The following is a 14,650-nucleotide window of genomic DNA, read 5'->3' as shown; positions in this document are numbered from 1 at the left end:
TGAATTTCTCCAAAGCATTCTATGCCATTTACAATCTAAGACCACTGCCTGAGGGCACTAAGCAGATAGTTGACTGGCCCAAGGTCATGTAGCCAGCATATGTTAGAGGAAGGTCTTCAACTTGGGTCTTCATGACTTCCAGTCACTTTCTACTACCTCCAAGATAAAATTCCAACTCCTTAGGCTGGCATTTAAGATCACAACAACAAAATCCTCAATGATCTGGCTCCAATGTACTTTTATAGTCTCATTTCAGCCTCCCTTTCATACAATGTCTATTCCATTCAAAAAGGACTTTACAAGCTGTTGTTAACCACTCTCCTCCATTCCTCTCTGTTCTGTACAAAGAGCATTCCCCCACTCATGGAAGGCCTTCCCCACTCATCTCTGCCTGATGAAATCCTTTCCTTTTTTAAGGCCCACAGCAGGTGCCACTTTCTTTCTGAAGTCTCCCCAACTCTCCAACCTGAAAGTGTTGGAATTTCAAATTTTCTAGGGGCCCTTTATCTGGACCTCTGCTTCCTCCTATTATACTACAAGTATTACCATGAATTATACTTATCTGTATAAATGCCAAACGTGTACCCTTTCCTCCAAGTAGATTTCAAGCCCTTTAAGGAAGCATTTGTTTCATTTTTTATCTTCAAAGGTATTGTCTTCATCTAGAAATTGACTATAGGTCCAGTCCTATCCCAATATCCTCAGCCCCTGGAACTGTGCCTCACACATAGCAAATTTAATAGATTTTGTTAAATTAAATTGAATTCTATTATCCTGCCATCTAGCCAAAGCTGGCTCTCTAAACATCCAGGGAAGCCATGATACCAGATCCAGAGACCTGACAGGATTCATGCGCCACTGCAGCTTCGCTCCCCTGGGGGAGCCTTAGCTCCATCCTGGGCCAGCACCCCCACCCCACCCCCACCCTCCAGGCTCAGCCTTGGGGAATGCGACTGTCCCCAAGGTCAAGGGCTGCCCTGAGGATTTTCTGAGCCACCACTTTTCAAGAACAGACAGTTCGGTTCTCAGGCCTTGGGGATTTAAATACCGCAAGGGAGAGAGAAAGAAAACGACCAATCAGCCTGATGCCTGTTAACGAAACAAATGGCAGTAAGATGTTTTGCCAAAGGGAGAGCTGGAGTTTGTTATCAGCCACAGCCACCTGTGTAACCTCCCAAATCATTTTCTCTTAAAAGTAGAGGGGGGAGGAGGGAGAAAGGTGGGCGCCTCGGGCTGCAGAGAATTGAAAGGAACGCTAACAAAGAGTCCAATCCCTTTGGCAAAGGCTCCCTGCTGGGCTTTTAGCTCTGCCGCCAGCGCAGACTTCCCTGGCTAATCACTACTAAGAGACAGTTATAGGAGGTCTCCATCTCTGTAGAGGCAGCTGCTCACTGGCTGCCCATTGGTCCATTTTTAATCCCAAAAAGGCTTCCCCCTAATATGAAACAGCCTCAGAATCACAAAATCATGACTAGGATTCATAATTTTTCCCCTAGAGCTGAAAGCAACAGAAGAAATCATTCAGTCCATCCCTCTTCCTTTTACAAATAATGCAGTTGAAGCCGGAGACCTGACCATCACAGAAGGGGTGCCCTTCCATCCTTGAAATTAATTAGTGTTCATTTTGTACATATTTTTGTATTAACTTATCGATATATGAGTTTCACTTGGGAGAATGTAAGTTCCTTGAGGGCAGGGTCTGCTTTATTTTTGTCTTTGAATCTCTAGGACCCAGCACATAGTAGGTACATAATAAATGCTCACTGAATGAATGAATGAATGAATGAAAATGACTTGCCCAAAGTCATGGAGTCAGAACTGGTATAACAAATAACTTAGATTTATATAAAGCACTTTCCTTAACAACAGTTCTGTGAGGTAAGTATTAATATCCCCATTTTACAGATAAGGAAACTGAAACCCAGAGACTTTAAGAGACATTGTCACTTAACCATAACCAAACAGCAACTGAGTGTCAAAAACAGATACAAACCCAGGTCTTCTGACCCTTTTCCACTGAATCACACTGGCCCGACCTTCTGGACCACCTCTCCATACTATATTAATGACAACGACAACAAGAATTTATTCTATACATCCTCAGTTCAATAATAATTCAACATTTATTAGGTGCCTACTGTGTTTAAACCCCTTGTTTCGGAGATGGGGGTGAGGATGGTGTTGAGATAGATAGGAAAAAAACCCATCAGTCTTTGACCCCAAAGAAATTACAGTATAATCAAAGGGATATGACATGGACACAAATAAGTATGAGGTTATAGATTGTGCTAGAAATAAAGAGAGCTAGACATAGGGTTATGATAGATAAAACATTTCAACTAAAAAAGTCAGGGAAGGCTTCATGGAAGAGGTGATATCTGAGCTAGAACTTGAAGGAAGAGAAGGGGTGATGACGATGATGATGATGATGATGATGATGATGATGATGATGATGATATGGTGATGAAGAAGAAAAGGCAGAGATAAGAAAATGAGTGCATTCCTGGCATGGAGTACAACCCGAACATCTGAATAGAGGCAGAAGATGGTAAGGCAAAACTTGGGAACAATCAGTAGTCTAATTTGACTTGGACAATGAGTGTGAAAAGGTGAATTCTATGAAATAAAGATGGAAGGATAGGCTGAAGTCAGAATGTAGAGGACCGTCAAAGCTGGGCTAAGAAACTTGTATTTTCTCCTAAAGGTAATAGAGAACCACTAAATATCTTTGAGCAGGGGAGTGGCATGGTCAGATGTATGCATTAGGAAGGTGTTTCTGGCAGCTATGTGAAGGATGGCTCAGAACGAAGAGAATAGGCAAAGAGGCAAGTGAGGTCTCAGGAAATGCAAACTCATTTTTAGCTAAGGTCAAATAAAGTCGTCATAGTCTTTTTTTTTTTGGCAATTGGGGTTAAGTGACTTGCCCATGGTCTCAAAGTTAGTAAGTGTCAAGTATTTGGTCTGAGGCCAGATTTGAACTCAGGTCCTCCTGACTTCAGCGCCGATGCTCTATCCACTGTGCCACCTAGCTGCCCCTTTTTAAACTTCTTTGGGCCACAGATAGGTTTTCTTTTCTTTTCTTTTTCTTTCTTTCTTTCTTTCTTTCTTTTTTTTTTTTTTTTTGGCTAGGCAATGGGGTTAAGTGACTTGTCCAGCGTCACACAACTAGTAAGTGTTATGTGTCTGAGGCCAGATTTGAATTCAGGTCCTTCTGAATCCAGGGCCAGTGCTCCATCCACTGCACCACCTAGCTGCCCCTTCAAATAAAGTCTTATTAAGCCAAATATAATTACGAAGATGAGTCTGCTTCTGTTACAAAAATTATATAGTCTTTATCACAGAGTCAAACAGAAGTAGGTTTCAGATTATTTGTAGTTTGGGATTAGTCCTAGTTTTTCAATTATCCATACCACTAACATTCCTCTAGAAGCATAGATAATTAAGAGTTGACTAATGAACTCAGATCAGAGAGGAGATGGACTCAAAATGCAAAATGAGATAGTTGGTTTTGGACTGCTTAGTTATGCATACTTGTTGCTAGAGTTTTGATTTTCTTTTTTTCCTTCTCAATGTGTGTAGGAGAGGAGGAAAAAATAAATGCTTGCTAATTTTTAAAAATCAATTTAAAAGGAAAAAAAAAAGACTGGGCTGGCCTAAATTCTTACTAAACCAAAGTTCTTTGGGGGGTAAAGTTCAGAGTACTGGCATACAGATGTTACAAGACTGAGAGAAACATTTTCTTTCTAGCACTGAGATAACTTCATAGATAATAACTAGAGCCCACCTAGCACCCTCACAGGAATGGGGGGCAGGGAGGAAGCATGAGGGTAAGGGTTGCTAAATGGCTTTTCTGGCCCAGACCCTATAATTCTTATATGACCTGGGCATCTGGGATTTACTTAATCTCATTGAGGCTGGGTGGCTTGGAGGCTGACCTTGAAGCTTGAGCCACCTCTAAGGCCATGAAGAATGCCTCCTACAGACATTTACAAACTCTAGGTAAGATTACTGGCGCACACCCAGGGCCTAGGTATTAACTTGGTAGAGAGAAGCAATAAAAGAAATAGAGCAAGAAAGGACTGACATAAAGATGAGGGAGATGGAAGGAGAAGGAGACACAGACTGGTAATGTTTTAGGGAATCTATCTATAGCACCTCAGTTTATTACCCATGTTAATGGATTTGGAACACCATCTACCTCTGCACAGACTCTATGACTTTAGATCCAGATTATCAAAATGTCCCTATTACAGATAAAATTAAAGGTGGCTTCCCCAAACCTATGTCACCTCTGCCCTGCCCACTTTGCCATGGCTTCCATTTGTCCACGTACTGGTTTTAACAGACCACACTAGTCATTAACATTAAATTAAGAGAGCTGGCTGGTGCCGCTGCTTGCCTATAAGCTTCTATTTTTTTTTCCTTTTCAAAAATAATTTATTTGATGTTCTTTATTTTAAAAAGTTTTGAGTTCCAAATTCTCTCCCTCTAGCCCTTCCCCACCCTGACAGAAGGCAAGCAATACGGAATCAATTCTACATATGAAGTCATGCAAAATATATTTTCGTATTAGCCACGTCAAAAAAAAAAGCAAGAAAATGGAAAAAAAAAAGTATGCTTCAATCTGTACCCAGAGTGCATTAGCTCTGTCTCTGGAGGTAGATAGCATTTTTCATCATGAGGAATTGGAATTGTCTTGGATCATGTATTGATCAGAGTAGCCAAGTCTTTCATAGTTGGTCATCTTTATAATATTCCTGTCACCCTGTAAAACCTTCTCCCATTTCTGCCCACTTTGTTGTTATTCTTCAGTCTTTTCTGTTATGTCTGACTCTTCGTGACCCCATTTGGGATTTTTGCTTCTCTCTGCATCAATTCATATATCTTCCTGGGTTTTTCTGAACCCATCCCCCTTGTCATTTCTTATAGCACAACAGTATTCCATCACAACCAGATACCACAACTTGTGCAGCCCTTCCCCAACTGAAGGGCATCCTCTCAGTTTCCAATTCCTTGCCACCACAAAAAAAAAAAGCTGCTATAAATATTTTCTCACATATAAGTCCTTTTCCTCTTACAAGTTTCTAGAAGGCAAATTCAAATGTCAGCAGTGGCTAAATGCATCTTCCAAACCCAAAGAGAAAGGGAGAATCCTTGACCTATGGTACACGTGCCTTACTTCTCTGAACCTCAGCTTCTTTTTCTCTAAAACTGGTTTCATAACACCTGTCCTGATCACCTCAGGGGCCTGCCATGAGGATCAAATGAGACAATTTATGTAAAATGCTCTGTAACTATAAAGCACTACTTAAGTCTTAGCCATGATTCTACTTTCCTATTCTCTAAAATGGGGCTAATAATACTGATGCTACTTATCTTACAGGGTTGTGACGAGGAAAATACTTTGTAAATTGAAGGTGCTATGGAAACGTGAGTTATTATTATCACAAAAAGTGAACAAAGAAATTAAAACTTCTACTTTCTTCAACACTTCAAGGGTTGATGATTTCACTGAGTGAGGGCACTTCCTCCCCCAAGGCGGGCTGCAATAATTCCTCCATGAGTCAATGCATGGGCTTTGTGAACAACTATAGCCCCCAAAAAACATCACCTGGTAGTAATGAGAATCTCAAAACTTAGGGGGTAACAGAATCACAGTATCTCACACTTAGAATAGACCTCAGTTTAACTGAGCAGAAATCTCTTCTGCCATGTGCCCAATGAACATCCAGTCATCCAGCCAGTACTTGAAGACCCTTCAGCAAAGGAGAGTCTGCTACCTCCTGAGTCAGCCCATTCCACTTCTGGACAGCTCTAATTGGTAGGAAGTTTTTCAGCACATTCAGCCAAAATCTACCTTTGTAATTTCTACCCACAGCTCCAAATTCTGCCCTCTTGGACATAGTGGCCATTGGTATGCCTGTTTCAATACAATAAGCATTTACTGAGTTTCTAAAGTAGGCAGAATGCCGTGCACTGTGGGACATCCAAAGCTTAGATAAGGCCCAGTCCCTGCCCTCATGAAGCTTGACATTGCGGGATATAGAACGCTGATGTTAGAGTCGGGTGAGCTGATTCAGGTGTGAAAGAATTCACTTAGACCTTCTCTATAGCCACTAGTGATGAGTTCAGGGTGGACCCTAAGAATGTTGGGGTGCTACCTGAAATGATAAGGAATAAGTGAGTCCTAGCATCCTAAAAGAATTCACTGAGAGTCTCCAACCTAAAGAAAGGCATGTATTGGGGTGATGTACCCAAGCAGTCCTGTTCCCCGTGAGGCAGAGAGCCCCAGTGGGCTCTACTCCACGTGTAAGGCAGAGCATAGGCCACAGGCTCTGCTCCCCTAAAGAACTGCTTCCCTAAGGGAGCAGAGTGGCCATCCCCTGCTTTTCATAGGAGGCAAAGGTGGTTAGCTAGGTCAAAGACATGGTTTAAATAAAATTTTATGGAATAGGGGAAAGGGGATAAAAGAATGGGAAGAGCAAGAATGGCTCCAAAATGCCTGGGATATCAGGTAGTCCGGAGGTGATAAGCAAAGAGAACAAGAATGGGGAGGGGAAGAGTTGCTCTGGAATTGAGGGTGCTTTGTGAAAGCATACAGGTAAGTCCATGGTGGGGGCTTCAATGCATAGTCTTCTTTAACCACTTTTCTGTGTGGTCACATCCTGATCTTATCTCCTATCTCATGTTCTGCTTGCTCCATCTGCCTCAAGCACTCTTTTCTACCTCATCATATAGCACATACACAGACATGAAACAATGCATGCTAAGCACATTAGCAAGGTCCACAGGAAAAAAAAAAAAGAGAGAAGTACAAGAGAGGTTTCCTTGCACTTGAAGCCTCTTCAGAATTTGGCAGGATCTAACAGAAACTGTACTTCGTTGGCTTGGGATCTCAGAAGCTAGGGCCATCTCCAAGCCAGGATAAGGCATCAGGATTTCAAAGGAGGAAAAAAACCTCCATAACAAGATGAAGCAGGATCATGTAAGTTCTTGTTCCAGCATCTCAAATTAAAGCTCATTTCCGTTCCCCTCTCAAAAATTCTCATCTCCTTCCTCCTCCAAATATTCAGGCAGCACAGCTTTCCCCAGAGATTAACGTGAGAAATGGATTCCTTCCTGAGAAACTCACTCAAAGCTTCCCCAAAGACCCTGACTCATAGGGGGTACTTTCAAGAGCCCCATTAACCAATCCCCAGGAAGGGCAGCTCAGGGATGGGAAGGCGAAGATAAAAGTAGCTAGATAATCCAATAAATGTCTTAAGACAGAAAGAGTCAGAGAACTGGCCAGATGTGATTTCTTATCTGTTGTTGCCCAGGGTGTACCAAAAAAGCTCGGCAAAGAAAGTGATCAAACCAATTAAGAGCTGATAGGAATAAATCAACTTCTGATGCCTTTGGGTCAGGATTAAACACCAGCTAAAGAAAGGACCTTTTTTATTGTTGTTGTTCAAATCTCCATAAGATTAAGAACCTCTTACCTTTGCTGGCCCTTCTCCAGTGAGATCCCCAGGTATCCTGCAAACAAAGATAACAATTCTTAGCATCCTCTAAACAGTTCAAATTGGCCTGGCCAGAGAAAATTGCTTTTCTTTGGTAAGGCCACTTCTACTTCGAAGGAAGATGAATTTCCCATTGGTTTCCAGGAAATAAGCTCTTAAGATTCTGGGCCTAGATAACTAGGGTCTTAGTCTTGAGGGTTACTGAATTGTAGGCTACGGGGAACACAATTAATGACTTAGCAAGCATTTATTCAGGGTCTGCTATATGCCAGGCACTACGCTAAGCATTGGAGAATCAAAGACAAACGTGAAACCATCCTGTCCTCAAGGAGACTGCATTCTATCAGCCAGGAATAGAGGTTGGTAAATTTCAGAATATGTAATGAAGGCTCTTATGAGTTAAATCCAAGCCAGAGAATGATGATTGATAATAATAAGAGCTGACATTGATACAGCACTTTGAGATTTACCAAGTTTTTTAAAGACATTGTTTCAATTCATCTTTATAAGTAGCCCTGTTGAGGTAGACATCAATTAATCAATAAACTTATCAAGTACTTATTGTATGCTAGGCACTGTGCTAAATGCTGAGAATACAAAAAAAGCAAGATTCATGTTATACATGGGGAAACTGAGGCTCAGAAGAGAAGTACAGGGGAGTTGGAGAAGATAATCATCATTTACCATTACCAGATTCAGAGTAGGGACCCAAAGATGAGTATCTAATCCAACCCTCTTTTTACAAACGAAAAAAATTAAGGTACATGACGTGTTCATATTACCTTAGGTAACAAATGACAGATTTAGAATTCTAACTTCAGAATCAGTACGCTCCTGGTTACAGCACAATGCCCCACCCTCCTAAAGATATTGCCTGTCATAGGCAGTGACCAATCAGAGACTCACAGTACCTTGAGAGCATAACTCATTGCACAGAGTACAGGAACTGTGAGAACCTGAACTACTTTCCAGAAATGCCTCTGTGGGCAAGAGAGCACCAGTAACAGACCCGGCTGAGTTCACCAGCGTCTCTCCGATGCGGGAGCTGGCAATCCACTTGGTCTCATCCACGGTGGTTCGGGCATGGGGCAGCCTCCCCACATCCTTCACTGTCATGATGAGATGCTTTGATGACTTCAGCAGCTTAACAGCTTCATCGTGGGGAATGTTCAAGAAACTCTTCCCGTTAACTTCCAGGATCTGGTCCCCCACCTGAGGGTATCAAGAGCAAACAAAGAAGTAAGAACAAAGATGGAAAGGGGTGGACTAGACTTCCAAAGTGTCACAAACAAGGGACTGGGACCTAAAGATAAAACAACGGAGTGACCATCCATGTACAGGGTGTGCTGAAAGGCAAGCTCCCAGGATGCAGGGTCTAACACAGAGTCAAAAGTTGGCTAAACTAAAGTTGAATTGATACTTCTCCATCCCAGGCTCTGCCTCTGCCTCTGCCACATGGCTTTTCTTTGGATGGATCACAGACGCTGAACTGGAAGAAATCTCAGAGGGAGCTGAGGCTAAAGAGGCTGGATGATTTTTCCAATTATACACAAATATACTGCAATTATGCTGCCTCCAAAATGTGAGAGATGATCTCTCAGACGGAAACCTCCTCAGGGAATCAGTGGTTCTTGTTAACATTTCCTGATGCTTTCAAAAGCCTCCCCCACTCAGACCCTGTTTTTTTGTAAATGCTTAGCAGAAAGAATAAGCCCTGCCCCCAACCTGAACTGGTTTCCCTTGCAAAAACTTCCCGCCGTTTCTTTGTCTCTGGGCAAACTTGTGTAACTACCTTTCTTCTAGATTTCTGTGAAAAGATTGTGTCCCCGAAAGCCCAGCCAATGGGATAAGGGGCAGGGGGTTAGGGAGGAGGAGCTCGCGTTAGGGCATAAATAAGCCTTTACTTCTGTAAGGAATTCATACTCTCCTGGCCCACAATGGCAACTAAGGGGGTACCCTTTCTCATGAGAAAGCAATACACTCCTTTCTACTTTCAAGGTATCTAAGTCCTTGTTTTTATTTTTGAGTAAGTGGTCTCTGTCCCACACAAAAACTAAGTGCTTGCTCCCTTCCAGTTCTTTCCTGCAGTTCTCTCCCTTTCTAGGCCCATGAGGGTCTAGGACATGTCTCACAATCTTTCTCCCACCCTCCTGACCCTGAAGCAATACTCAGCCCTTCTTGAGTTTTCTAAGGTTGCAACATCTCCCACTGTGTATGTGTGTGTGTATGCATGTATGTATACGGAGAGTTGGGGAAATGTTTATGCATATTTATGTGTGTATATGTGTGTGCTGGTAAAAAAAAAGAAGTAAAAATGACAAATAAAGCACATTTGTACTTAATGTTTATAAAAAGCTTTCCTCACAATACCCTGTGAGGTAGGTAGTAAAACCATTATTATTTCCACTTTAGAGGTGAGAAAACTGATGCTGAAGGAGGTGAATTGACTTTACCAGGGCCAGCTACTGAGTGTCAGAGTCAGGATTCAAATTCAGGTCTCTTGGGCTATTTGGTGTTCCTTTCATCACACCATACAAAGTTACACAAAGTTTTAAAAGATTTACAATGACTTTTATTCCAGGTGTTATCTGGAATAAAATAGATCTAGGCCTCTGTATGTGTATATAATTATATTACATAATTATATATAAATATAATATATATTATAATTATATATGATATTCAATTAGATTATGTACTACATATAATGATATATATTATAATATTATATATATTGTCCTTCCAGATCTATGGATGATACACACACACACACACACACACACACACACACGCGCGTGTGTGTGTGTGTGTGTGTGTGTGTGTATCTTCCAGGTCCTGATGGAAATTATGTGAACAAGTACACATAAGGTATATACAGAGCAGATAGCAGGCAAACTTGTGGGGAAAGTTAGAGCAGACAGGGGATCCAGGAAGGTTTCTAGCAGAAGGTGGCACCTGATTTAAATCTTGAAGGAAGCCTGGGAAATGAAGAGGTGGAGGTGTGAGGACAGAGCATTCTAAGCATGTTTCAGTCACGTCCAACTCTTCATTACCCCATTTGGGATTTTGTTGGCAAAGATATTAGAGTGATTTGACGTTTCCTTCTCCAGCTCATTTTACAAATGAGGAAACTGAGGCAAATAGGTTTAAGTGACTTGCCCAGGGTCATACAACTATTAAGTATCTGAGTGAGGCCTTGCGCTCTATCCACTACACCACCAAGCATAAGTGATAGCCAGTACAAAAATGTGAAGACAGGAAATGAAGGAATGTGTTCAAGGAACTACAAGAAGATTAGAACAGCTGGATTATAGAGGTTGACTGACAATCACTGAGTCAACAAACACTTATTAAGCACTACTATGTGTCAGGCACTGCTTTAAGCACCCGGCCTACAAAGGAAGTTTTTACCTTACAAAGTCTCTGCTCGTGAGGTACTAACAGTCTAATGAAGGAGAGAAGACCAGAAAGGTAGGAAGAAGCCAGGTTATGGATACTTGACACAAAAAAATGAAGACCACCAGGTATGAACTTGCCCCTCTCCTCCACATCTTCCCCCATTCTCTACTCCTTTGCTCAGGTCTTAGAAGAAAAGGTAGTTCTCTTAGCCAGGTCAGCCTTTCAACTTGGACCCACCTTATTACAGATGAGGAAACTGAGGCAAAAAGGATTAAGTGACTTGCCCAGGGTTACACTATGATCTCCTTGCGAGCAGGGACTAGTTTTTTTATGGGAAAGGAGGGGAAAATTAAGAGTGCATGTCCTTATATCTTCCGTGCTTAGCACAAGACCTGGCACGTAGTACATACTTAATAAATACTAGTTAACTGGCTGACCCCTGACTTCTGTGGGAGCTCATATTTCAATCATTTCATCTCTCTTCGTAATCTTCAATCTCTGTTCATCTATTAGCTCCTTACTTGTTGCCCATAGTCATGTGATCACAGATATGAAAATGATCTTAGAGGGCATTAAGTCCAGCCCCTTCACTTTACAGATGTAGAAACTGAGACTATGCCTAGGTTTCCCCTATAATTAAAAAAATTGCCTACAAATGACCCTACCATCTTCCTCCTGCCCCTGCCGTGTTAAAGCTACCATTTCACATGACTCCCTAGAAAACTCCTCGACCCCACTCACTTCTCTGTCCTCTGCAGGCTGCTTCCAAAGTCATCAATGATCTTTTAATCACTAAGTACAGTGGTCTTTCCTTCTGCCCCATGCTTATTGACTCCTCTAAAGCGGGACACTGTTGGCTACCCCCTCCTCCTGGATACTCTCTCCTCCCTGGGTTTTCATGACACTGTTCTCCTGTGAGTCTCCTACCAGTATGACCATTCCTTCTCAGTCTCCTTAGGTGGACCATCACCCAAATCCTCACTGTTTTGTATGGTTCTGCCTCAGGACTCTGTCCTGGGCCCTCTTCTCTCTATATACCCTCTTGGTGATCTCATCAGCTCCCAAAGGTTCCATTATCATCTCCATATAGATCCACCCAGATCTAGGTATCCTGTCCTCATCTCTCTCCTGGGCTTTAGTTCCACATCACCTGTGGGACATCTCTATGTAGATAGATCACATAGGCATCTCAAACTCAACACATTCAAAGCAAAACTTATTACATTTCCCCAACCTTCCCCCTTTTTCTATCAATGGTACCATTATCCTTCTAATAAACCAGGCTCCCCACTTCAGGTCCTTCTTCACCCTCCATGGCAAATTAATTGTGATCTCTTGTAAACTGCACCTCCACAATAACTCTCATCCATCCTCATTCTCTCCACTGTCCCATCATCACCATGCATTGATGTCCAATCTTTCCTGTCTACATTCTCCACATCAATGCCAATTTGGCATTCTTCAAGCATAGACCTAACTCCACCATTCAAGAAGATTCAGTGGCTGACTTATTGCCTGACTATCAATCAGAGACAAACTCCTCTGCTGGACCTCTGAAGCCCTTCACAATTTGACTTCAATCTATCTTTCCAGACTGATTTCACATTCTCTCCTTTCATGTACTTTACATTCCAGTCAAATTGTTTTGGTTTTGTTGTTCCACACACTCACTCTATTTCATTTTCTAACTCCTCCACCTCTCTCCTACCTGCTAGGTGGTTCAGTGGATAGAGAGACAGACCTCCAGTCAAGAAGACTCCTCTTCCTGAGTTCAAATCTGGCCTTGGACACTTACTATCTGTGTGACCCCAGGCAAGTCACTTGACCCTGTTTGCCTCAATTTCCTTCATCTGTAAAATGAGCTGGAGAAAGAAATGGTAAACCACTCTCATATCTTTACCAAGAAAACCCCAAATGGGGTCATGAAGAGTCAGACATGACTAGAAAAATGACCTCTGTCTCTCTACACAGGATTTCTCTCCCTCCACCTCAATTTTGCTGAATCTCTATCTCTATTCAAGACTTAGTTCATGAGTCACCTACAGTGCTCTCCACCTCCCCTCCAGGAAATCACTTTGTATACCCTCAGCAACTTAACTAGACTTATCTGGACACTGTTAGATGGTACAATGAATAGGGCCAACCTGGAGTCAGAAATACCTGAGTTCAAATCCTTTTCGACATTTATTATCTTTGTCGCCTTGGGCAAGTTATTTCATTCTTTCTGTTTCAATCTTCTCATCTACAAAATGAGGATAATAATAGCACCTACCTCACAGGGCTGTTGAGAGGATGAAATGAGATATTTGTAAGGCTCTTTGCAAACCTTAAACACTGCATAAATAGAGCTAGCTATTATCTTGTTTTTTCCTAGCAAAATGTAAACTCATCGAGGGCAAGAACAATTTTATTTTTGTCTTTGTATATCCCTAGCACCCAGCGACCAACCAAACAATAAACGAATCAATAAATATTTATAAGTGCCTATTCTGTGCCAGTCACTATGCTAAACACTAGGGATATAAAAAGAGGCAAAAGATAGTCTATGCCCTCAAGGAGCTTACAATCTAAACACAACATGATGCCTACACAGAGGAGGCACTTAATAAATGCTCATAAAATTGGCTTTTTCCATTACATCCTCAACCAACCCCTCTTATTTCCAAGGTCTGGTCATCTTTCTCTGACTAAGCTTCTACACCAATACCAATTTTTTTTTTTCTGGTAAGGAGAAACAGAGAGGAAAATGGATGCTAATCAGTCTCAGAATGACTGATTCCTTATTTGAGTCTTGTGTAAAACATCCATATATTTGTCAGTGATACTGGTGAAGTGGAACCACATGACACTGGGGCTAAAAAGGACCTTAAAGGTAATCTGGCCCAACTCCTTTATTGTATAGAAGAGGAAGCTAAAGTCCAATAATTCCATCCAAGATCACACAGCTATTAATGGCATCTGAAAGGAAACATAAGAAGGGTAAACTGTGGCCAAGAGAGATGCAATGACTTGTACAGGAAAAAGAAGGTGAAGGAAAGGTAAGTAATTTCATCCAAGGTCACACAGCCATTTATGGTATCTGAAAGGAAACTCCAGAAGAGGTAACTGAGGCTAAGAGAGAGAAAATGATTTGCCCAAGGTTACATAGGTAGTACTATGCAGAGTCCGGATTTAAACTTAGGTCTTCTAATTCAAATCCTAATACCAAACCATACAGGATGCCATCTTAGTTCACACCCTACACTAGCCAACAATATTGATTATGTTTTTAAAGTTATTCAGTATAATTATGTACACAACAGCTTGCTCAGTTGCCGTAGACACGATACCCACTTCATACACACACCAGGTTGGAACAATGTTAGAGCACAGAATGCTGGAAGGGCCTTTGGGAGCATCAGAGTGTTCATCTTATAGACGAAGATAGAGGAGTCTAGAGTAGTGGTTTTAGCAAGTAAAAGACAGAACTAGGAGCAGTTCTGATCTTGCTTTTCCAAACCCAAGCCCTGGATTACTGCTCTCATCTGCCTCTTCCATTCCTACTTACATGCTGCTAAATGGAACTGAAAGAATCACAAAAGCATGCTGACAGGTTCCGCTACAAACAATATTAGCTAGCATTTATACAGGGACTAAAGAATTTGCAAAAATACTTTACATGTTATCGCATTTGATTCTCACAGTATCCCTGGGAGATAGATATTTTGATTTCTCTCATTTAACAGATGAGTAAACTGAAGCTGAGAGTG

At 41.7% G+C, this 14,650-nt stretch overlaps 1 protein-coding gene across 1 annotated transcript in view; it reads right to left on the bottom strand.

Annotated features, from left to right (window-relative positions):
• WHRN (whirlin) overlaps positions 1-14,650 on the bottom strand; it is a 133,364-nt gene that overhangs the window by 30,900 nt on the left and 87,814 nt on the right. Inside the window, 2 exon segments of the mRNA XM_020990625.2 lie at positions 7,482-7,518; positions 8,512-8,714. Coding sequence (XP_020846284.1) covers positions 7,482-7,518; positions 8,512-8,714 — 240 coding nt within the window.

Source organism: Phascolarctos cinereus, unplaced genomic scaffold (genome assembly GCF_003287225.1).
Source record: "Phascolarctos cinereus isolate Bilbo 61053 unplaced genomic scaffold, phaCin_HiC Scaffold_2;HRSCAF=192, whole genome shotgun sequence".
Lineage (NCBI taxonomy): Eukaryota > Metazoa > Chordata > Mammalia > Diprotodontia > Phascolarctidae > Phascolarctos > Phascolarctos cinereus.
The sequence above is the reverse complement of the archived record's forward strand: the minus strand, read 5'-3'. Positions and strand labels throughout refer to the sequence as shown.